This window comes from Pelecanus crispus, chromosome 9, assembly GCF_030463565.1.
Source record: "Pelecanus crispus isolate bPelCri1 chromosome 9, bPelCri1.pri, whole genome shotgun sequence".
NCBI lineage: Eukaryota > Metazoa > Chordata > Aves > Pelecaniformes > Pelecanidae > Pelecanus > Pelecanus crispus.
In genome coordinates, this window is record NC_134651.1 from 15,925,169 (window position 1) to 15,950,061 (window position 24,893).

General features: G+C 43.6%; 1 protein-coding gene across 2 annotated transcripts; it reads left to right on the plus strand.

Moving 5' to 3' along the window:
- The first annotated feature begins 339 nt into the window (after positions 1 to 339).
- Positions 340 to 23,623, plus strand: MELTF (melanotransferrin). Of its 2 annotated transcripts, XM_075716956.1 has the most exons (16): positions 340 to 385; positions 2,983 to 3,137; positions 7,538 to 7,637; positions 9,139 to 9,321; positions 9,793 to 9,949; positions 10,830 to 10,897; positions 11,673 to 11,860; positions 12,045 to 12,225; positions 13,108 to 13,259; positions 13,670 to 13,766; positions 14,627 to 14,821; positions 16,455 to 16,611; positions 21,138 to 21,205; positions 21,309 to 21,496; positions 22,310 to 22,508; positions 23,553 to 23,623. In XM_075716956.1, the coding sequence occupies exons 1-16, from the start codon at positions 340 to 342 to the stop codon at positions 23,621 to 23,623; spliced, it is 2,205 nt and encodes a 734-aa protein (XP_075573071.1). The 2 variants fall into 2 exon arrangements, with proteins under 2 accessions (XP_075573071.1, XP_075573070.1); XM_075716955.1 differs by lacking the exon at positions 23,553 to 23,623 and having other exon boundaries at positions 22,310 to 22,588.
- Positions 23,624 to 24,893: the final 1,270 nt, after the last annotated feature.

Genomic DNA, 24,893 nt, shown 5'->3' on the forward strand with positions numbered 1-24,893 from the left:
TTACCGCTATGAGTTGGTGTGTAGCTATTTATCTAAGTCTATAGGCGGTGCTAAAGCAGTAATAACCTCATTGGTGCCTCAGGTATTTTGCAATTTCCTAATCTGAATTGTTTTGCAAGTGTAGAGGCGGTGTGAAGAGAAGGTAGGCTTTTTTTCCCTGTAGTCACTATGAGGTGACGTGTGCCAAGGTAAGCAAGATAAATTGTTGAACAAAGTGCACCTGCAGTTGATTGCTGCTGATTTTCACCAAGGAGCAGGCTGGAGAGGGCACACTTGCAGAAGCCTTGATCTCTGGGGGTTCTGAAGGCTGGAAAAATCACAAATCCCAAATTTTTCACCATGAAGAGTTCCGGAAATGTCTTCTATCTTCTCTTCTTTCATGCTGGTAAGTGCCCTCCAAAAACTTCTGCTGTAGCGTGGTGTCTGGGGTTGACTTGTATGTGATGTGAGAGAGCAGAGGGAAAATAGGGCCATCTCAGAACCAATCTTATATGGCTAGGAAAAGGAATAGAAAGAAATAATAGAAAAAATAGAAAAGGAGTAGAAAAGGTGTATTGAACACCATGTATATGTCTTGACCCAATGGTCTCAAATGTTGTATTTCCTCACCACTGAATCTACTTCTTATGGTTTAGTGGTGTCTGTTTCTCACAAGTGTGAACAGTTCTATGACACTTATTTTGTAAAAATAGAAATAATTGCCTTATTCCACTTACGATGCTCTGTGTGACGTGTTGGCTTTCTCCTGTCATTCCCAAATTCTAATAGCAAATGCTTTTAATTTCACTGGAGGTGTAGATGCTGTTTCTGAAGCACTCTGCAGTTCTTCAAGCAAACAAACAAAAAAAGAACCTAGTATATTCTTTTTTTTTTTTTTTTTTAACATGGTTTCTGTTGAAAGCCCTTGATAGTGTCTTAATAGCTGTATTAATAGCCACTTGATAAGATGTTACACAATGTAGTACTGTTACTTTAGCAAAGGAGTTAACTGGATGTTTGCCAACAGTAAAGTTTTATGTGTGTTTAGGACCTTGAGCTCATTTCAAATGGAAGTTGCCAGCTCCTGCCATTTCATGCTCTATACATATATATATACACACACAGATATACAGAAGGGCCATAATGGTGAATAAACCTGGGTTCAGAGACTGACCTGCTGTTTTAAGATGTTCTTGGTTGGCAATAGGAAGAGAGGCTAACTACAGACCTTGTCTGTGCTTAAGCCCACTTCAAATGGGTTAACTTGTAAGGAAGGAAACAGGAAATTGCCCAGAATCTGGCTTTCCTGTAACAACAAAGTTCAGCAGTTTGGAAAGGGACAAATTAATTACCTCTTTTGGATGAGTGAGGAAAAACCCAACAGGTTCATGCTGTTTCGCTATTTTGGCTGAAATACGGACCCCAATGAGCTTCGTTTCATGTGTATGTGGCTAATGATTTCTTCATACAATTCATGCATTATCTCCTGTGTGCTTATATCTAAAACCAGAATGCTGAGGCTGAAGAATGGCACTTAGCCATACATACTGAGATCCCAATTTAATTTCTATTTGCTTGTGTCTAGGAGAAAAAAAACCCCAAACCCCTTTATCAGTGAAAACCTAGGTTCTTCCTCCTGCCCCAAGAAATTAATGGTGAAAATGTCACCTAGGTAGACGTTGTTTCCATGAGGTGCCTTTTTCCCATGACCCTATTGTGCCTTTCTTCTAACCATCTTGGTTCTCGGAATTCCTGCAACTCAGAGGTGGGCAGTTGTTTGTGTCTCTACTGGCACATGCTGCTGTGAAAACTTCCTGCAAGCTTTCCAAGTCTGACTTAATGTTTGTTGGCAGCAGTAGAGTTGGCTCCGAGTTGCAGTGGAACAGCAAGCCAAACCCTCCGTTTCAGTATCAGGTGCAAAACAAGCTTTATGGCATCAATGATCTTGTTTAGTCTGCAGCCACTAAGTCAGAAAATGTGCATGACTACTATTGAGCACTAGTGGAGTAATTTTAACTTGCAAGGTTAGATGTGGTATCTCAGCTGCACGACAATTGTGGGGAAGTAGAGGGCCAGTTAGAGTTTTTAGAAAACCACATGACAAATCACTTACAGCAGACTCCAACTTAAAAATCAAAATTGTAGAAAAGCAATGGAATGTGGTGCCCCTTGCTTACAACAATGATCTGTGCCTGTTTATCAGCATAAACCATACATGCATTTTATGTACAGCTGCACCGTTTGCACATGATGACGCATCCTTACAAAAGCAACAAAGCGTTGGTAACCTTTGGAGCTTAGAAGGGTACTGTTTGGACCTGCTGGAGGACATCTTTCTTCACTGATTAATGGAATCTCCACTACTGAACTTGAATCTTTTCATTCATGGAACCACTCTCCCTGTTTCATGACTGTGGAAACGGCCTTTTATGAAAGAGAGTTTTGAAGGGACAGGTTTACTTTTTGTAATAAGCCTAGTGGCAAGGCTCTCGAGCATCTAAGATTGCTTTTTTTTTTTTTTTTTTTTATTCAGACCAAAAAGGGCTGGGGCAGGACTCCAGGTACCTACTAGCAATGCTTGAGACAGAGTTGTCTTTGGACAGTCTCTTTGGTTTTGTAGCATGTCATTTTTAAAAATCATTTTAAGCACTTTTGTCTTGAGAAATGATGATGTATTCTGCAAGGTTTTAGGAATAGTCTGGACGCCCTGATCTATTCTATGGTACCCATATTTCTTATGTCAGAAACAAATGCCATTGGGTTTCAGTATCTGCGTCTGAGCCTATCCTGTTTCCAGTCCAAAAAATTTCAGTATTCATGTTAATCTGAATGAAAGTGGGAACCATCTCTAAAGACTCACTGTTGAAAGAGCCCTGATTTCTTTCTGTTTTGGGAGGAGGAACAGAATGAAAGGTTGGCTCTTCAGGAACCTTTAAATAGTAAGCTCTATTATAAAGGCACTGATGTGTTTTGTAATATTTTCTCTTGGTGTTGTATTTGCAGCTCTCAGCCTGGAACACATCCGGTGGTGCACTGTCTCTAAGCAAGAACTTTCGAAGTGTAATGACATGAGTAAGGCCTTTGGTGGGGCTGGCATCCTTCCCCCTCTGGAGTGTACAGAGGGGGGGTCAGCTGCTAACTGTACCCAGATGATCAAGGTGAGTTGTGAGTGACAGCAGTGTCATTGATTTAATTTCCCCATGTGCCTAATAATAATCCAGTGGCGATGCACACCACTCTGCGGTGAGAGTCCGATGATCCAGGCAGCTGTCCATATGCTTCCTGGCATTCATGTCTCTGAAAAATCAAAGCATATATTTCTTTTTAAAAAAAAAAAAGACATAAAAGTATACATATGAACCTTAATATCAGAATGGCCCTGTGTTGTCTGTTTGGCTACTTATATACGGCCAGTCATTAGGAACACGGCAAAGGTCTTAAGTATTTCCTCCCAAATGCTAATCTTTGATTTGGGAATTGTGTCAGATTTATTTAGCCGATATGTAAGAAGGGATGGAGCTATAAGATGCAGAGTGTAGTTAAAGCTGTGCTGATGAGCCTGATGAGTAGATTTTATTTCGATAAACTCTGGATCAAACTTGCATTTCAGGACCCCATCATGGAAATTGCTGTATATACAAATGAGATGAGTGTAAAGCTAAATCAAATCTCCCAATACCAGAGTACAAGAGAGACAAAGCAGCAAGTAGGGTGAGCAAAGGGCACGCAAACCCAGCTGTATTAATTCAGCTGCCCAGAGCGTGCTTAGTTTCCAAAAGGAACACGGCTCTGGGGAAGGTTTTAAAGACTGTAAACATGTGGCTTTGCAAAATGATGGATGGAAAATAACTCCCTCATTTAGGACAGGGTGGGAGGCAACAAGTGGATATTGGAGGAAATGTGGAGGCAGGTAATCGTGTCGTCTTCACTGGCAGAGTGTGAGGGAAGGGGAGGATGGCTGGCTGTGTTAATAAATAATGTTCTTTTTGTATGCTGTGTAGACATGTCCAAAAATCAGGGCTTTGTGGAGGAAATGCAACCTGTCGAGGACAAGAGGTTCAGAGCCAGAAAACAAGGCCTGGCAGAGTAGTTTGAAGGGGTTCTAAGTTTGAATGAGGCAGGTAGTTGTGTGGCCAGAAAAAAGGAACAAATTTCAGAAATTGGTATCTTTTAAATTTTTGTCAACAGAAGCAGAAGGGTTGCCTGACTACCAGAACTACTGCATTGCCTCTTGATAAATGCTGTTCTTGAGTGAGGAAATCAAGACTATTGAAGAATGTTAGGAGCAGATATCAATACATATGTGGATCTTACCTCGGCATTAGACAGGAAATACTTTCTAACGTCAGATCTTCCTGAAACCACTTGGCTGATTGCTGCATTCCACAGAGGGACCTGTTAGACTCTGCAAAGCGGGTTATTAAAAGGGTTGATGAGTGTCTGCTTCTGAAATACAGTGCACAGAGAATTAAGCCATTGCAAGCAGCAGGCACCTATCTCTAAAACCTTGGATTCCTATAAAACTTGATTAGCTGAACTCAGAAACCTGCAGGCGGATAGCACGAGTAAGTAGCTTTCTGATAAAATGAACCTTCACTGTAAGGCTTCGGACAAGGCTTTGTCCTTGAGAACTCTTTTCTTGTGCTAATAATCTACTAAATGTTTAAGCTGGCCTACTCTGTGTAGGATGGTGTGGAACCCCTGAGTCTGCACCCGCACTGAACTCTGCTCTTTGAGGCCAAAAAGGGAGTGGGACACCATGGCTGAAGAGACAGAGGTTTGCTGTTTTATAACACTACATAACTTGGACTTAGTCCTGTGGATGTTAGCACATGGATAAAGTAAAAAGCCTTTTTCTTTGAAGGTGTTTAAAAATTGAGAAATGCCTAAATATTAAACTAGGGAACCTGACAATATTTAATGTGACCAGAGCTATTCTTCAGCAGGCCTTTAAACACTTCTGTAGGTAATTCTCGAACGTTGTGACACACAGAAATGAAGTCCCTCTGAAAATAATTAACAGGGTATTAAACCATTGCACGTGTACTGATCAAAAAATCCTGTGGAATAATCCTGTGCTTTTGCTAAATGTATTGGCAAATGCTTGCTAAAAAAAACCCCCAACAAAACAAAAAACAAAAAAAACCCCACACCACCAAACAAAAAAAGAAAACCTAACAAAATACCCGCACTGTTGCTGATATGCCACCTCAGCAGTGATTGTGTGCATTTAAAGGAGAGGTCTGTAGCCTGTAAACTACTTCATGTTAAATACAACAATAAGTGGTTTTTTCCATCTTGTTCTGTTATTTATATGCTGTTATTTATACACAAGCTATTGGTAGGGGGCTCTTCTGCTAAATGGTGCTCAAAGGCTCAGCCTTCCAATCAGAAAAGCGCTGTCTCACATGGAAATATTTCCACATAATACAGTCCTTGTCTGCTCTGGCCAGCCCTCCCCATTTTATCTGCTGTTTCCTGTCCACCACCAATTCTAGAGGCTCATTTTGTTCTCCCTGAGGGTAAGGTTCTTCTAACTCACACCTCCTCTTCTTCCTCTCACTGTCAGGTGTCTCTTCTAAACAACAGGCAGTATTTGATTCCTAAACTGTCGTCCTGTGCTCCAACTCTCAGCGGTAGAATATCGGATCTGCTTATTCCAGAAAGATTCTGTCTGTTCTTTAAGATGCAAATGTCTCCCAACTCCAGCTCCTCTTCAGGTGCCCTTGGAGATTTGTTCAGCTCTCATTCATGAGAAGCAACTGTCAGGACATCTGTTGTTTCAGCTACTTAATGAAGATAATCTTTTTTCTCCCTTGAGCCAAATAAATATAATATTTCAAATTGCATGGCAACTTCAAATCTGATTTAGGTATCAACATCAATGTATTACTGTCCTGGTTTTGGCTGGGATAGAGTTAATTTTCTTCCTAGTAGCAGGCATAGTGCTGTGTTTTGGATTTAGTAGGAGAATAATGCTGATAACACACTGATGTTTCAGTTGTTGCTAAGTACTGCTCATGCTAGTCAAGGACTTTTCAGCTTCCCATGCTCTGCCAGGTGCACAAGAAACTGGGAGGGGGCACAGCCAGAATAGTTGATCCAAACTGACCCAAGGGCTATTCCATACCATATGATGTCATGCTCAGTATAGAAACTGGGGGGGGTTGGCCGGGGAGCAGCGATCGCTGCTCGGGAACTGTCTGGGTATCGGTTGGTGGGTGGTGAGCAATTGCATTGTGCATCACTTGCTTTGTATATTATTATTATTATTATTATCGTTATTGTATTGTTATTATTATCATTACTATTTTACTTTATTTCAATTATTAAACTGTTCTTATCTCAACCCAGGAGTGTTTCTCACTCTTACTCCTCCGATTCTCTCCCCCATCCCATCAGGGTAGGGGGAGTGAGCGAGTGGCTGCGTGGTGCTGAGTTGTTGGCTGGGGCTAAACCATGACAATTACCTATGCTCTCACATGATCCCTTAAAAATTTTCAAGCTTTTTATGTGGCTCAGCCTGTGGGAAACTGCTGTGGTATACTAGGCAGCATAGTCCTAACCTTACTCTACCCAGTGCTCAACAAGAGGGATGGGTAAACTAAATTACCCCCTCCAGTGCTGAACCAGAGGTTAAGCAAACTGATAAGAAACTTGGAATCAGCTTAGAAATGCAAAATGTCAAGCTGCTGATTATTTTCTCAGCAGTATCTTGTCTCTGTGTGAGATGCTGTCTCCTGGCTTCCAGTAGGTTCAGTGCGCAGCGAGAGCCAGGTTCAGCTGATCAGAGGTGTCTGTGGCAGTTCTCTGGTCCTTGCTGCGGTGGGAAGTCCTGTCCTGTGCTGTCCAGAGCAATCCTGCATCTGCAGCAGGATTCCAGCCAGCTTGGTGTTACAGTCAGCTGAAAAAATACGGTATTGTTGGACATCTTCCCAGCAGTGGATGCCCTAGATTTGTATTCCCCCACTTCAGACAGTCTTTTCAGATGCTTTCCTCCTTCCCCGAAATGCGCTGCCGTCTGGTTCCCCTCTCCCAAAATGTGTGGCTGTTTGTCTGCTAAGGTACAAGCCAGCGTGCTTTAAGGTTGCTTTTGAGTACACTTTGGCATTCAGATTTTGCAGCCCCAGAAGACATTACTTCAAACTATCTGTGTATGACCTCAAAAATATATTTACTTGATTTAAATCTTCAGGGCTTGAGGCACTAGTTATAGAGATGAATGAAACTCCAAATTGGTGGGCTTTAAGATTCATCACAGAGCTGCAGGATCCATTCCTAAGATTCCTTTGGACTATGAAGACTAGTGAGGCCGTCATGGTCCAGGGCTGGTTTCTGCATTATTTCTGAAGGAAGGCAGCTTTGAAGTTCTAAAATCCCTCATGGTAATTGTTCTTCAGAAATGTGAGTGCCCTTAAAAGGGCAAAAAGAGAGAAGACGACTCACAAATGCAGATTAAGGGGCGTCTTCTCTTAAACTCATAAGTACTCTGCCTCTGGCTGTTGAGAAATACTGATAATTAAGCTTCAACATGTATTCTGCCCTTGTGTCTGCACAGGATGATTTGGCAGATGCAGTGATGCTGGATGGCCGTTCGATTTACCAGGCTGGAAAGGAGCATGGTCTGAAACCTGTGGTCGGGGAAGTATATGATCAAGGTATATTCTGACTAAATAACTTTTAGATTACTTAATATGAGCTTTTTCTTAACGCATTTTTACGGTTTCCATTTTATTTTGGGGCCCTCCTCTTGAAGACTCTAAACAGTAGGTAATGGTCAGGTTCCCTCTTGTATGTTCCTGCCCGTAACAGAATGTGTAGGGGAAAGAGGAGATGCAGGGCTGTGGCAGAGTCCGTCCTGAAACAGTTAGGTCAAAGTAGCTGTTCCTGTAATACGTTTGTTGGGTGGGTTTTGGTTTTGGGTATTTTGCGTGGTTTGTTGGGTTTTTTGTTTGTTTGGGTTTGTGGTTTGATGTTGTTTTTTTTTTTTTATCTGTCTCACTGCTTGCTGTCTTCTCTGTTCCATACTTTGCAGATAAATTAATGAATTGCAAAGTGTAAGTTGTTACTAGGTTTATCTCTCAGTCCCATAAATTAGAATAATTCAATTTTATTTTTAATAGTTATATGGTTACCTGCTGGAAGAAAGGAAGTGATAGCTTCTGCTTCTTATCTGGGTGTCCTTAAGCTTTGTGTCCCTTTCAAGACAGAGACAGTAATTCAGTGGTGACTTGTCATCCTCACTAAGGGCTCAGTTTCAACATGTTTGTGTAGTTCAGAGCTGGAAGATGTCCCCCATAACTTTCAGAGACCCAAGGGAAGGAACAGCTCTGGAAGCAGTCTGCAGGCAGTGGTGTCCCACTGCTATTGTGAGACGGAGCTGGATTTGGTTTGCAGATGGGTCTTAGTGTGATCTGGCCAAGGCATCCTCAGAAGTGCTTGTTGGGCTCAGTCCACAGGGACTTGGATCACCTGCAGCAGCTGCCCCGCTTCCTCGTTAACCACATTGTGACCCTGATGAGGGAACTGTACTTCAGTTTCTCAAAACCAAATGGGCCTCATGATCTGGAGGCTGGCTATCTCCATTAGTCCAGTTATGAGCTCAAATCAGAGAAAAGTGAATGAAACTCTATGATTTCTGATATAAATAAAGTCAGATTGAATGACCTTATGGTCACTTCGGACCCTAAGCTCTTGACTCTGAGTTATATCAAACTAAAACAAAGAGAATGAGATCAGCTGTGATGTCCCAGTGACATCAGCTTGCTATGCTGTGTTGAAATTAAGATCAAATTAGTAGGCAACTGGGGAATAATTTTTTTTTCTATTAATTATATTGGTTTCAATTCAATCCAAATATATTTAGAATCATAGAAAACGTCTTCTTGGAAGGAACCTCTGGATGTCTTTCATCTCGCCTCCCTTCAAAGCAGGGTGACCTTCAAAGTTAGAGCAGATTGCCTGTGGCCTTTAACTAAGACATTTCATACTGAAAAGATAATGGAGGACATTCACTCAGTCAGCAGATTCTCACCAAGGATGTGAACAATGTGGCTTGCCTGTGGGTAGGGGAGCCACAAGAGGCCACAAATCAGCGTATCTCACTGTAATGCTGCTGCGAGGCTACTTTGCTTGCTTCTCTTTCTTTCTATGCTGCAGATATTGGAACTTCCTATTATGCCGTGGCTGTGGTAAGGAAGAACTCCAACATCACTATCAACAGCTTGAAGGGTGTCAGTTCATGTCACACAGGCATCAACAGAACTGCAGGCTGGGATGTGCCAGTGGGTTATCTAGTTGACAGTGGGCGCCTGGCAGCAATGGGTTGTGACCTTCCAAAAGGTAAGAGTTACAGGACAAAGATCTGTTCTTCAGCAGTGACTTTCTGTATGGTCTTGGGACCCTGTGTGTGGACAGAAATGTGTGGTTCTAGCCTGCTGTTTTGTTCCTTGGCTTTGATGCTACTTGTAAGATGGAACAAACCTAACGTAGGTCTGATGAAGACTGCAGGGTTTGTTTTTTTTTTTTTTAAACTTGGAAACCATCTTTTAAGAATATCCTGAACCAATGTCAACCCAGGAGTTTTCTCACTCTTACTCCTCCAATTCTCTCCCCCGTCCCACCAGGGCAGGGGGAGTGAGCAAGCGGCTGCGTGGTGCTTAGTTGCTGGCTGGGGCTAAACCATGACAAAGAACAAAATGACTTATCCCTTCTAAATGTTTTTAGAGATGTACTGTGTAGCTGTGTTAAAATGAGATTGTAGGATCTTGTTTATTCATTGCTAAAAATTTCTCATTCTAATTTCACATTTAGCTGTGAGTGAGTATTTCAGTGCAAGCTGTGTTCCTGGAGCAAATGGTGCAAACTATCCCAAATCCCTCTGTCAGCTCTGCAAAGGGGATTCGGCTGGGCAGAACAAATGCAAACGAAATTCCCAAGAGCAATACTATGACTACAGTGGGGCTTTCAGGTAAAAATCATGGTTCTGTCAATTTTTTTTATTGCTATGCTCTATCCATAGCTATCGTGTCCAGATCTCACTGACAGGAAATTGAAGGCAGAGAACTTGCAGTCGATCTTGTTAGAAAATCTGCTCTTGTGTTAGGACAACCATGCTTTAAACCTAGAGACTGAACAAAAGTCATTCTAAACCCACTATTTCAGGTATCAATACCTGAATATTAAAACCAAATGGATATTTAGCACTTACACTGGGCAGGGAAATCCCATTGCTGTTTGTTCTGTCCAGCAGCTGCTCGCACAAGTCTGAGTGTTTGTTTCCGCAGGCTGTGTCTTTCCCAGTAAAACCTGATGACCCTTGGAGTCTGAGAGCTGACTGCCGCCCTTCTCAGCTGTTTCAGTCATCCCACCTCGGTTGCACTGAATTATCAACTTGCTCTGCCCTCCGTTTTTGCACAACAATCTTTCCCTTATTTTTCTTCTTCCTGTCTGTGTGCTGTGTTGCTGCTCCCAGTACCTGAGTAATAGCATTGACTGAGCAAGGGCAGAATTTGCTCGCGTGAAACACTTGCTCCTCTCTGTGTATTCCCCAAAGGATTGTGCAACTGCCTTAGACCGAGAACTCTCCTGGACAAAACAGGTCATGGTGTTTGTCCCAGGCAGCACTGAACATGTTGTCCATGTTCACCAAATGACAGTGATAGTTCACTTCATGCTGTAACAGCCACTAGGCTCTGCCTTGAGCAAAACTCTCAGTGCAATCAAATAGGTCAGTGTCTGTGGCTGATGGAATGTAGCGTACAGCCCTCTGGCTGTCAGCCAGCAGTGTCCAGTGCATGGGGAGCTGTGCTTTTGTAATGCACCATTGTCGTTGGATTTATGTTTACTAGGTGTTTGGCTGAAGGTGCTGGAGAAGTCGCTTTTGTGAAGCACAGCACAGTGCCTGAAAATACAGATGGTGAGTAATCCAGAAGCCTGTTGAATAGTGGCTGCAAGGTCTGAAGTACAGTGTCTGTAATGACAGTATAATGTCAAATGTTTGATTTATTTTGAATTGAGAAATCAGCAACAAATGCTCTAATAGCAAAAACACATGTACCCACAGAGGTATGTACCAGGAGATAGAGGAGTCCATCTGATCCTTTTTTTTTTGTTTTGGTTTGGATTTTTTTGTTTAAAAAAATGCTTGATAGTTTCAGTAAAGGTTAGAGGTGGAATCTTAACCTTCTTCTGGAAAGAGCTTAAACAGCACTAAACACTTAGTTTTATACAGACCTGGGCTCTTGCATTGCTCCTGCCTACCCAGGGATTTCAGCAGAGACTAGCAGAAAGTTAAGATGATGTGGCCTGCCCTATCTGGCACTTCGTGAAATCTACCTTGAGCATAACATTACTTTAATATACTGGGCCTGTCTGACCATCATTTGCAGGAAAAAACTAAGAAATGTTGCATGTGATCCTGGACTTAGGGATGCTCTTGATACTGCTGCAGACCCCAGTACAGGTCAGTGCAGTCTCACAAGTGTTAAGCTGTTCATTGTCCTGTCAGAGATACAAGACTAAAGGACCACACAGATGCATGGGATATATTGTACAGTCAGGAATAGTTTGAAGATGCTCAGGAGATGTATGTTCTGCTCCACATGTGCATTTGATGCTTAGAGCAGATGTGGAGCCAGAAGCATCAGCCCCACCAGATGTCTGTTCCATAAGCACATTCTGTCTGATTTCAGGAAGAAGTCTTTCTTCGTGGGCCTTGCGGCTTCGCTCCCAGGACTTCCAGCTTCTGTGCCGCAACGGCAACACAGCTGATGTGACAGAGTGGAGAACCTGCCACCTGGCCCGAATCCCAGCTCGTGCCGTGGTTGTGCGGCCTGACACAGATGGGACAGTTGTCTTCCAGCTCCTGAAGCAGGGACAAGTAGGATACCATTTTTTTCATCAGTGCATTGCATTTTAGAGAGGTTCTCCAACCTGTCTAGCTGAATTGAAGACAGGATATCTGGGCACCTTCGGCTCTGTGGGTTTGAAGGGGTACGGGATGTCACACGTTGCAGGTAGAGGGATGTGTGACAGGTCCTTTTTTTCTTTCTTTAACATTACAGCAAAGATTTAATGGGGTAGGCACCAAGTTTCAGATGTTTGACTCCACAGCCTACAATGCCCAGAATCTTCTGTTCAGAGACTCCACCACAGAGTTCATTGCAATCACAGCTCAGAATTACCAGGCATGGCTGGGTGATGAGTATCTTCATGCCATGCAAGCTCTGAGCTGCAACCCCAACAGTAAGTTGTCTTCAGATTCCTATTCATAACCACGAAGATATCAGATAACAATGGCAAAATGCGAGTCTAATCTTTGAGCATGGAGAAAGGCCGCTTTTTGACCTAGAAACAGTATCACATTGCAGAATACTTTCTGTGCAAATTGGCCCACTTTGTGTTATAAGATGCAGGCATTTTCTACCCTTTCTGGTGTATGAGACACAGTAATCTGGTAAGCTGCTACTGCTACCTGGTACTCCATTTCTTACCTGCTAACAAGGGGAAATAGTAATGTGTTGCTGTGTAAATCCTCAGGTAGTCTATAAAGAATGGATGAATGGGTTGGGTTCCTAGCAGAGAATTTCCTCCAGAAGCTGAAGTAACCCTCAGTTGCTCTTTATTGAAGTGTTAGGGCCTTTTATACTATGGGAAGAATGTAGAAATTACTTGATGGCTTCTGGAAAAGTCAGAAACACAGGCTGTAAGAATCTCTACCTTAAGAAGCTTAATAGTCACAGCAACTGAGCCTCCCATACGTCCAAAGCCCCCTACCTCCCGGTCTTGTCTATTCTGGGGTTTGCTCGGTGACTGTCAGGTATGAGGAAGCCTGTGTTCAGGGTGGGTTTTTGCTGCACTCAACTAACACGTTATGGCTGCGCTTAATGGTTGGCAATCGTAGCAATTCTTGTTCCTTTGCTACGGATGGGTTTGCAGTGTGGACATACCACTAATTTGGAGAGCTCTGTGGTTCCTAATCAGGTATAAGTCTGAGATGGAGAGAAACACAGAAGTAAACATTTTTAATAACATGTATGGTACATATGTGACAGTGGGCGGTGTATGTCCCTCCTTGTCTATTACAAAGAAAGTGAACTGTAGTATTTGCTTTCCAATTTTGTGCAGCATTGCCAGAAAGCCTGAACTGGTGTGTTGTATCCACTGAGGAGATTTGGAAATGTGGTGAAATGGCCATTGCCTTTAAGAAAAAGAATTTGAAACCAGCAATTCAGTGTATTTCAGCCAAAACAAAGGAACAGTGCATGGAGCTGATCCAGGTAGGCTGCTACAATCCTTGTGCAGTAAACCAAATTAACATAAGCTGCTCTCTGCTGGGTAGGTAGGATCAGAGATATGCGCACTTAGGTGACCAGTAGAAATACTGGATTTCACGGAGGTGATCTGTAGCTCACATGGTATAGGTGGGCCTGAACCCTGATGATCTTGAGTTGTGATGAGGTCATTGTTGCCCATCTAGCTCAAGCCTGTATGTGTGAAATCTCCTGTTCCCATTTCACTGATGATGCTTTATGCAGGTTTGGGATTTTTGGTTTTTTAGCAGTGTATTGCTCTTTTGCTGTCAGACTTGCCCCTTGAGATGCAACAGGTGTGATGCTAGAGGTGTCATCGTTGTAGCAGGAAGGTATCTGCTGGTTTTTCCACAGAAATCCTAACTTTTATCTTTCAGAAAAAGGAAAGTCATGCTGTAGTTCTGGGTGGAGCTGATATTTACACAGCTGGGAAGACATATGGCCTTGTACCAGCTGCTGGAGAAAGTTACTCTGGTAAGAAGGTCAGGAAACATAAATATAGACCTTATTTTTCCAAGGTGTTTGAAAACAGCTCTACAAGCGCAGCCTCTGTTTCCTAGCCCTGCTGGGAAAGCTGTTTTCAAAGGAAATGAGTATTATTATCCTCACATCATGGACAGAGGAGGAAGTAAGTATGGGATGGGTTCCTACAGTGAGTTTGTGGCAACTTTTATCTCTCCTGCTGCAGGACCAGTTGAGTCTTTGGCAGTTTTGAGTCTTGTACCTCTTTATTTGTCTTTTCAATTCTGCAAAAAAAATATTTACAATGGAAAAAATTAGTATTCACAAAATCAAAATATTTTAACAGAAGCAAAAATATAGAAATCACACAGTAGATTCTAGTTAGAAACAGATTATTTGTGTCAGTGTGGCTGCTTCAGAGTCACCGATGAAAAGAGGGCTTGTGTCTACTGTGTCACTAAGGCAGAATTTCACTATGTGGCAAAACTCATGGAAATTTTAATACAGGTTTGAGGTTTTCATATAAAAATAAATTCTTAAAGCAGTTTTGCTAAGTCACTAATGACCCAAATGTTGTTTTTCAGAGGGATGTATTTATAAGAGCTGGTGTTAACAAGAACACTTTCATGTTTGTCTCTAGATTATTCAGTTCAAGTGCATAGCAGTACCAGTATACAGGCTATAAGTGAATGCAACATTGTGAAGTAGTAGAAGTGAAGAGTAATTACGTGTACATACATACTTCCTGACTAGCTGATTGTTGGTGCAATTGAAATTGGCACCAGATAAGTGTAATGGATCTGCAGATGGTCATTAAGCAGTGGGAATGCTTAAGGGAAGCTGCAATGTGTGTTTTGGTTTTTTTCCGCAAGCTGATGACAACAGCAACGCGTACTATGCTGTGGCATTAGTGAAGCGAAATCTGTCCAATGCATTCACCATCAGTGACCTGAAAGGGAAGAAGTCCTGCCACACAGGACTGGGGAGAACTGCTGGATGGAATATCCCCATTGGTATGCTAATTAAGAGGGGCATTATTAAGATCAGCGACTGCAGTATTCCTCAAGGTAAGACAACAGTACTGCATATCAAAAATACAGTAACACTCTAATTGTAAACTTCCATTAGGGAAGTAATTTTGATATTTCATAGCTCTATATTAAGCTTATCTGTTTGTGAAGGGTGTTGTGTTTTTAAGGTAATGATTTGAAATTTTAAGTTGGCTACCAGAGTAGACTAATGGAGGGGTCATACTGAGAATGTTACATCCAACATGAAAGTATTCCTTTCCTTTATCACAAAATCATTGGCTAGTTTAGGTTGGAAGGGCCTTTGGAGGTCACCTAGTCCAACCAACTGCTCAGAGCAGGTCCAGTTAGATCAGATTGCCCAGAGCCATATCCAGACAAGTTTTGGGTAACTCCTAGGATGGAGATTATACACAGCCTCTCTGGACCCCTGCCCCAGCATTTGACCATCCTTGGTATAAAGAATTTTTTTCTTCTATCTAATCAGAATTTTCCTTCTTGTAACTTCGGTCTGTTGCTTCTCATCCTTCTGCCCTGCATCTCTGAGAAGGATCTGGGTCTGTCTTCTTGAAAAATGCACTAAGTAAATGAAGACAGCAATACACTGTTACTTGTCTTATCTCCAGGCTGACCAAACCCAGCTCTCAGCCTGGTAAGTGCTGAGTCATGTGCTCCAGCCCTCTGAGCATCCCACTCTCCTCCCACCGTATTTGCTCTAGAATGTCAATGTCTTTCTAACACTGGGAGCTCAAAACTTCACACAGATGTCAGAGGGGAATCATCACTTCCCTTGACTGCTCCACTAACACAACCCAATATGCCATTAGGCTTCACTGACCAAAAGCACACTGCTGACTCTTGGTCAGCTCATTGTCCACCAGGATCCCCAGGTCATTTTTTTTACAGAGCTGGTTTTCAGCCTGCCAGCCCCCAGCCTTTCATGGTCTTACTCCATCCCAAAAGCAGGATTCTGCATTAGCCTTTGTTGAACTGTGAGGTTCCTGTAAGTCTGTTTCTCCAGCCTGTCCAGATGCATCTCAGTGGCAGTGCTGGCCTCCAGTGTATCAAATTGCCAAAGTTTATTCCAGTTTTCAGAAATGCATTTGAAGAGTGCACTGCTTTTTGTATTTAATCAACTTTCAGCTTATCACATGGTCTTGAAAATCCTGTTTTCACACCTGGCTGTCTCAGCTTTTGCTTGAGGATATTGACCCAAATCAGGTATCAATAATAGGATAGTCACAGAAACTCACATTGTCTGTTCAGGCATATCCCCTCTAAGTGGTACTTCCAGCTCTGGGGTATCATTGCAGTAAATGGTGTATCCCTGTCCTGAATTTTATTGCATTTATTTTCAAACTGTATTTAGTAATGGAACAATGTAGCACAACAAGCAAAGGATCTATGACCATAGGACTCCAGGTTCGAATTTTGCTTGCCTGTTTCCTATCTCCCAGGAAGCATTTTGGTTTCATTACATAGGCAGCTAAAGAGTGCTTTGAAAATATTTTAAAAGTTGTAGTTTGTGAATTCCAGTAAGGCAGCTGTAACTCATGTTTCTAGTGTTCTGCTGAAACCTGCATTGGTTGTAATTTCATGACAATGTAACTACCTTTCTTGTGAAGAGCTCACACTTTTCACTCATTATATTGGTTTGTCTGTCTTTCTCCAGCTGTGAGTGAGTTCTTCTCTGCCAGCTGCGTGCCTTCAGCTAAGCAGGACAATTACCCATCAAAACTCTGTCAGCTATGTATTGGAGATAATAGTGGAAACAATAAATGCAGTGCAAGTAGCCAAGAACGTTATTACAGCTACAGCGGAGCCTTCAGGTAATTAATACATATGGTTGTTACTTAGCCTGTCAGCTTGTCAAAATGCAAGGAGGAACTATTTTCCATCCCAGTCAGCAAAAAGTGGTTATTGTTGCTACAGTTAGATGGCATGTGCCATAAATTCCTCTGGAAGACAGGGACAGGGAGCAGAATGGAGCCCCCATAATCCAGGGGGAAGCGGTTAATGACCTGCTATGCCACCTGGACGCTCACAACTCTATGGGGCCAGATGGGATCCACCCGAGAGTATTGAGGGAGCTGGCGGAGGAGCTTGCCAAGCCACTCTTCATCATCTATCAGCAGTCCTGGTTAACAGAGGAGGTCCCTGATGACTGGAGGCTTGCCAGTGTGACACCCATCTACAAGAAGAGCCGGAAGGAGGATCCGGGGAACTACAGGCCTGTCAGACTGACCTCGGTGCCAGGGAGGATTATGGAGCGGTTCATATTCAGTGTGCTCAACAGGCATGTGCAGGTCAACCAGGGGATCAGGCCCAGCCAGCATGGGTTCATGAAAGGCAGGTCCTGCTTGACCAGCGTGATCTCCTTCTATGACCTGGTGACCTGCCTGGGGGATGAAGGAAAGGCTGTGGATGTCATCTCCCTGGACTTCAGTAAAGCCTTTGACACCGTCTCCCACAGCACTCCTAAAGGAGCTGGTGGCTCATGGCTTGGACAGGTGTACTCTTCGCTGGGTAAAAAATGGTCTGGGTGGCTGAGCCCAGAGAGTAGTGGTGAATGGAGTTAAGTCCAGTTGGCGACTGGTCATGAGCGGTGTTCCCCAGGGCTTTGTTTTGGGGCCAGCCTTGTTTAACATCTTTATCAACGATCTGGATGAGGAGATTGAGTGCGCCCTCAGTAAGTTTGCAGATGACACCAAGTTGGGTGGGAGTGTCGATCTGCTGGAGGGTAGGAACGCCCTGCAGAGGGACCTGGACACGCTGGACCAATGCGCCGAGGCCAACTGTATGAGGTTTAACAAGGCCAAGTGCCAGGTCCTGCACTTCGGTCACAACAACCCCATGCAGTGCTACAGGCTTGGGGAAGAGTGGCTGGAAAGCTGCCTGGCCAAAAAGGATCTCGGGGTGCTGGTCCACAACCGGCTGAACATGAGCCAGCAGCGTGCCCAGGTGGCCAAGAAGGCCAACAGCATCCTGGCCTGTATCAGAAATAGTGTGGCCATCAGGAGCAGGGAGGTGATTGTCCCCCTGTACTTGGCACTGGTGAGGCTGCACCTGGAATACTGTGTCCAGTTTTGGGCCCCTCAATACAAGACAGACATTGGGGTGCTGGAGCGTGTCCAGAGAAGGCCAAGAAAGCTGGTGAAGGGTCTGGAGCACAGGCCTTATGAGGAGTGGCTGAGGGAACTGGGGTTGTTTAGCCTGGAGAAGAGGAGGCTGAGGGGAGACCTTACTGCTCTCTACAACTACCTGAAAGGAGGTTGTAGTGAGGTGGGTGTCGGTCTCTTCTCCCAAGTAGTTAGCGATAGGACAAGAGGAAATGGCCTCAAGCTGCGCCAGGGGAGGTTTAGATTGGCTATTAGGAAAAATTTCTTCACAGAAAGGGTAGTCAAACATTGGAACAGGCTGCCCAGAGAAGTGGTGGAATCACCATCCCTGGAAGCGTTCAAAAAACGTGTAGACGTGGCACTCTGGGACATGGTTTAGTGGGCATGGTGGTGTTGGGTTGATGGTTGGACTGATGATCTTAGAGATCCTTTCCAACCTTAATGATTCCTAGTTTTTACTTTCATTAAAAATAATCCAGCCACCAAGAAACACAAAATTGCTACTCAGCCCTTAATTGGTTTAGTGGTGGACTTGGTAGTGTAGGTTAATGGTTAGACTGGATGATCTTAAAGGTCTTTTCCAACCTAAACAATTCTATGATTCTGTGATTCTATTCTATAAATGGAGATGTGTCCCCAGATATCTTCAGCAATACAGGTATGTCACAAGGCATTACATTAGATCATGTCGAAGCCTTATGCCAGCTTCATGGCCTGCAGCCAACCAGGAGACCAACAGCCAAATCCATAATGTCTGTTTACAGAGCAATATGCACCCACCTAGTGAGGGCCAACTGGATTGTCGTCAGGTCTCCAGTCTTGCTTTAATCTGGTGTGACAGACAGTCTGCCACTCTGAATGGTTGGATCATCCATAAAGACCTTCAGCAGGGAAGCAGGCAAACAGTAGCCAGGATCTGGCTGCTGTAAGTCCATGCTGAGAGTGGCATGCTAGTGACAGGGAGCCAGGAGTGGGTCTTCACTATCCTTACTCATTGGTGGCTGTATGTGAAGGTAGGTTTATGAACAGCACAAGCAACTATGGCCAATGTTCAAATATCAAATCCTCTTCAAAACAAGATGTGTTAAAGTTACAGGGGAAAAATAGTATGAAATGGAATAAATACTTTATGTAACAGACATCTACATACGGGGCCATACCCAGAGACTGTGAAACTCTTAGATATGGAAGTAGCACTTCCTTTTCCTGACCTTCACCTCTGAAGGTAATGGTGCATGTAACAGAGCTGGCAGCGAGCAGTCCTTTTCCTTCGGGGGGGGGAGACTTCAACAGCAGCTGCCTGGTAAATATTGAAGTGCTAGACTTAGGTAACTACTTTTTTGCAAATCTATGTAGTTGTGTCCAGATGCTGTGCTCCGGTACATGCCTTGCAGGCAAACTCCAGATCCTCTGCTGTACTTCATAGATTAACAGAGCTAGCTACCAGTCACAAATGAATAAGTAACAAATGCTGTTACAGGCTGTATGAGCCTTGCTCATATTCTAAGGTTGTGCATTTGATAATAGTGCCCATACAGCCCAAACTTTATATGGAGATTGCTACTTTTTTCTTTTTTTTTGTTTTTTTTTTAAATAGAGAAGATGTTTAATTCATCGAGTGATGTGGAAAGTTTTAGGTATTTAAAAGGTTAGGATTTGGGTGAAAAATGGAGGGTCACAATCTTCTACAAGGTAGGGATGGGTCTGGCTGTGATACTTAGGTGATCCTCTCTGAAAGAAGTATGAGTTATGGAAGGTGACTGACATGAGCTTAAAATTCAGCCTCAGATTTCCAGATTCCTTCAACTCTGGATATCTTCAGACTAACCTGACTAGAGGTATGAGAGGTCATTCAGTTTGGGTATATTCCACCGCCTGGGGCAAATTAAACTGCAGAGTACTGAAAAATCTGTTGGGAACAGACTTTTCTCATGGGGAATGCACTGAACAGCATCTGCTGAGTCCTGTGTTCTCTGCATGACAGTGTCAGCCACATGGTGATAAGGACTTGGATTATAACTGCTCCTGTTAAACCAGGTACACGTGAAATATATGTATTTTTGGTAACTGTTAGCAGTAACACTTTTCCCTCACGTTTTGTACTACATAAACCATGCTCGGTTACAGCTTTACATCTTGATTGGGGGTTTTAATGATTCAGTTTTAGGAAATGCTTCTTGAAAACACTTGTAGAATAAACTACAAGGTACCGCCACTAAACTCTGTTACCCACAGATCCTCTGCCAGCACACGCTACCCAAAATACCTGGGAAGTTAGAACTCTTTGCTGTGTCAGCCAGCTCACTGACTTGAGGTTGATTTTATTTATGTATTACTTGCTGTATGAAGCAAGTGCCATGCATTTCTTCTATCTGCTGACTTCATATTTCAGGTCTAGCAAAAATCTGCTAACAGTGTGTGGTGCCTGTTGTATTGTGAGCTAGACAACACCACAATATAACATGGGAAACAGCAAATGCTGGTAAAGGTGTGTTTTGCCCTGAAACTCTCTGTAATGGGATACCACACTCGTAGGAGAGGAGGAGATTTTAGGGTGCCCTTGGCATTTTGGGCTGCTTCTGCTTCAGAAAATTAGAGGAACCTGAACTTATTTCTGGAACAGTACCATTAGAAACTGCAGTTAGATTAACTAGGTATCTCCATTGTACAGGGCTGTAAAAGCAGTGTCTGTGCAAGCACCAAGGTCACTCTCTTAGAAAGAGAAGGGGGGGGGGGGGGGGGGGGGGGGAGTATACGTGTGAGTGTGAACACATGCACATATGTAGAATCTGATAAACTCTGGGGTTATGCTCTTAAATTATTTTATTCAAAAAAGTCTTAATGACATATACTTTGTACATGATTTAAAAAGGAGTGAAAGTGACTGTTAGCAGATGGGGAATACTGCATTGGGTATCACATATCTTCTGTTTCTTTGCTTATCTAATATTGGCCTCTTCTGTTGTTTCTCACACTGGTTTTTAATCAAATTTTTCTGTATTCTTCTCTTAAAATTCTTAATTCAGAATATTTTTAATACTTTGCCAAGATGTTGGTTTTCTCTCCTTTCAAGAATCTTCATTTCTCTGTTTTTGCTTATTACCTTAGGGTCTAGTGCATTTGTTTGCAGGAATATATATAAGAAAAATTGAAGTCTAACCCTATCAGTTATTAGAAACAAATGTGGTTCACATAAAGATGCTTTGAATTGAATTTTTCTCTCTCATTTCCTAAAGGTGCCTGGCACAGGACTCTGGGGATGTGGCCTTTGTGAAGCACTCAACAGTGTTTGAGAACACAGATGGTACTTAGCTTTACGTATCTCTTTATTGTAGTTCAGTAATTTTTCTAGAACCTTTCTGCTCTGAAGTATTCAATGAGTGACAATGACCAGTTTCTTTTTTCAGGTAAGAATACTGATGGTTGGGCCCAAAACTTGAAGTCCAGTGATTTCCAGTTACTGTGTCTAAATGGTGCCCGTGCTGAAGTCACCCAGTTTGCTGAGTGTCACCTGGCTCGGGTGCCAGCTCAGGCCATTATGGTTCACCCAGATACCAGCGTTTTTGCTCTATATGGACTACTGGACAAAGCCCAGGTATTAATAATCCATTTATGCTATGCGGGAGTTACGTATGGTCTAACACAGACCAAGGATAAAGAGAACAGGACCATGCTGCCATATTATGTCCCCTGCATCATGGGATTGGCAGCATGTGCACTGTGCAGAGCCCTGTTGTGGGAGTGGGACAGAGAAGGTAAAATACAACACGTGTAATTCTCCTTGTAAAACCGCCCTGGTGCACGACGGATTTCAACTTTTTGTCCAGCCACTGGTTTCAGTAGTAATTTTCCTGGAGCTTAAGGTGTTTTCCCAAACTGCATGACTTTGAGGTCTACAAGAAGTAGAGGACATGCTAACACTTTTCCATCCTGGAATTTTCCTAGGAATGCAACAGAACGTTGTTGGGTATATTTATGCTGCAGCCATGTACATGGGTAAACCATCTAGGCAGAGCATGCGTGGCTGCCACAGCTAGGTTCCTGTCAATACTGAACTAGTTTAAAAGCAGTACTGGGTATCTCCATGCTAGGCCCCAGTCATTTCCATAATTCCTGTGCAGCCAAACCCTGTATTACCCCACAGTATTTAGACAGAAAATTTTTTTAAAAATACAGCTCTTTCCAGATAGTGACTAAAAAAACAATCACAAATGGTGTTCTTGTAATTGCCAATGGCAGAATTCTGTGTCTAATCTATTGGTGTGTCTAAAAGCAAATGCATAACAGAGATTCTGCAATTGTGTATGAACTTTTCATCTACAAAACAGTTCCTGTTGTCTTTCATGTTGTAGGAGAGGAATGTCATACTTAATCTTGCAAAATACTGAGAATTTTGCATTTTTTTCAGGTCTACTTTGGAAATAGCAGCAATGGAAATGGATTCAAAATGTTTGATTCTTCAACTTTTCAAGGAAAAAATTTGATCTTTAAGGATTCTGCTGTTGGGATTGTGCCAGTAGAAGAGAGAAGGACATACGCAGAATGGCTGGGGAGTGAATATATTGAGTCCCTTGAAGGGATGCAAACACCACAGTGCACTGGGGCAGGTAATAAGATAAGACAATACCTACCCATGACTACTGTCATTCCCCTTCTTATTTTATGTCAGATACAAGGCTTGGACTAGCATGGTTCAAATGGCAACTTCCAGGCCACCTCTGGCCTACCACCTTTTCTTCAGATAAGCTGCTGTTTGGATGACATGTTGTGCTAACGTTGAATGCCTCTTCCTGCCTCTCTGCAGGGCAAGTGCTAACAGCACCTGCTCGTCAGGGGAGTGGGGTGGGGCTGGAAGCTGCCCCTGTCCACATGGATGGGGTGGAATTTGGGGCAGAAGCCAGCAATAATACAGTGTCAGCGTGGTTTACAAGATCAGTCCAAAACTGGAGCATCTTTGCCATCATTGCTGATGTTGAACCACCCTGGGCTGGAGGATTCCCAGGTGCTGTTAGATGGATACTGGGTTTCTGACCTGTAGAAGAATTTCTGCATCTTGGAAGGCAGTATCAAAAATCTTGTCCAGTGAATCCTCTCTGGCCTCATGGCTGGTTACATTCAGACTACTACATCCCTGCTTATCCCATCCTACCCTTGCTGCGGGTAACCGTTTCTCCTGAGCTCTGCTGCCAGAAGACGTAAGCGCACAGAGGACGACAGGCTGTGGACAGAGAGACAACCTGCAGTCCACAATAAAGCTTCTGCCACGGGCAAGGTCCTCCACCTTCCAGTAGAAGAAAGTAGAGGGAATCTCCAAGGTCACTGGACGAAAAAGGCGGCCAGAGAGACTTGGAGGGGCCACCTGTTGGCAAAGGAAAGAATGAAGCCAGATGTGTGCATCCACCGAGCTTGTTGACTTTCCGCAACCAGTGCTCTCGCTGCTTGAGAGAGATGTTATCTGCCCTGTGATCTTTAATTTGATGCAATCTCCATCAAGAAAGTTGTGGCTGTCCTCCTTCTGCATGGGGTTATCTGAGTGCAACTTGTGTGCGTGAAACTTGTATTTGCTGTTAGTGAAACACAGTAGTTCACTTCTGATTAACTGTTTCTGTATCTACTGGCTTGTAGCATTCGGTTTTTATTTTTATCCATAGCTGCAATAACAACAAATGTTGCTGTGCTGCTGGCAGGCAGCATCCTCCTAACTACACCTACCACCTCATGATCCTGGGATGAGAAGACATTCAACATAATAAAAAAAAATGGTAAAACTAGATAATGAAAATTATAATAAAAATGTAAATAAATGAAAACTAACAAATAAACATGATAAGTAATTACAGTTTATCCAGACTTTGGCCTGGTAGCTGAACTACATAGTTTCTCACTTTCCTGGGAAATAAACACTTGCTCCTTGCTTCTCTTATCCTGCTTCCCAGTTTTTCTTACCTGTTTAATTTGCTCCAAGGTTACCTAGGTTTAAGAGGGAAAGAGATAAAATATGGCCTCCCGCTGTTTCATTTTAGATTTGAGAGCTGCGTCTGCAGTAGTAAGTAGTGACGCAATGCAGCAGCACCCCCCAAAACCACAATTATACAGGACTGAAGCCCTCGGGTCTGAGCTCTGCTCCTGTCAGCCAGGGATCCATGGCACCTCTGGCCATTTAGTTGAAGCCTCTTGGCTATGGCTTTCTGCCTGTATACCCGTGAATATGCCGTGCTAGATTTTATCTGTCAAACACACAGTTCATGTGTTGGGTACATCCTCCATGCGTTCGGTGCGTGCATTTCTGCCGCATTTGGATCCTTTCTAGCTTGCAGAGCGGTGTTTGAAATGGGATCTATAGCCCAATCTCCACGTCCTTTGGTTTTGCGAGGGTGGTAGTGGCGGCGTTACCCCACTGTTACCGGGCGTTGCTCTGTTCCTTAGAGGGCCTGAAGAAGCCTACATCCTTGTTTTCTTACGCCGCTGGTACGCGTGTTTGGATTCATCACCTCTCTTCTTCCATGGAATGATTTTGTTTGTAGGCAGGAGCTGCACAATAACTTCATGCTCACATTTTCCTCCTGCGGTGGATTATCTTTGTGAATACAAGCAGTTTGAAAGGGGAAAAAATTATTCTCAAACTTGCTCAGTGTAATAAAGGGGCAGCCGTGACGTCTTCCCTGCTGTCTGTCTCGGCTACAGAACTCCCGTTATTTGCTCGCCACGAGCAATTCCGTCCGCATCCCGGGGCAGGAGGCGCGCCGGGGCTGCTCTGACGTGGCTGTGACCTCACGGCACGGGTGGCGGTAGTCTTGGCAAGAGAAAACGGAAACTGCCGCGTCCCGCATCTCTCCGTGGCAAACGGTCGCCCACAGGCGGCGGTTGCTCCTCGCCTCAGCTCTCCGCGCCGCTCGCGGGCTCCGATTGGCTGTGCGGTAACCGCCGCGTCGCGCGGCCTCCCGTGCCCAGCTGCGGGCCGCCCGGGGGCGCGAGGGGCCGCGCATGCGCGC

Bases quoted from the DNA above. Each gene is read 5' to 3' on its own strand.
- MELTF (XM_075716955.1), top strand. From the start codon at position 340: ATGAAGAGTTCCGGAAATGTCTTCTATCTTCTCTTCTTTCATGCTG. The intron at 13,260-13,669 runs GTAGGCTGCTAC...TTTATCTTTCAG, and splicing joins AGTGCATGGAGCTGATCCAG to AAAAAGGAAAGTCATGCTGT. The intron at 14,822-16,454 runs GTAAGACAACAG...GTCTTTCTCCAG, and splicing joins CGACTGCAGTATTCCTCAAG to CTGTGAGTGAGTTCTTCTCT.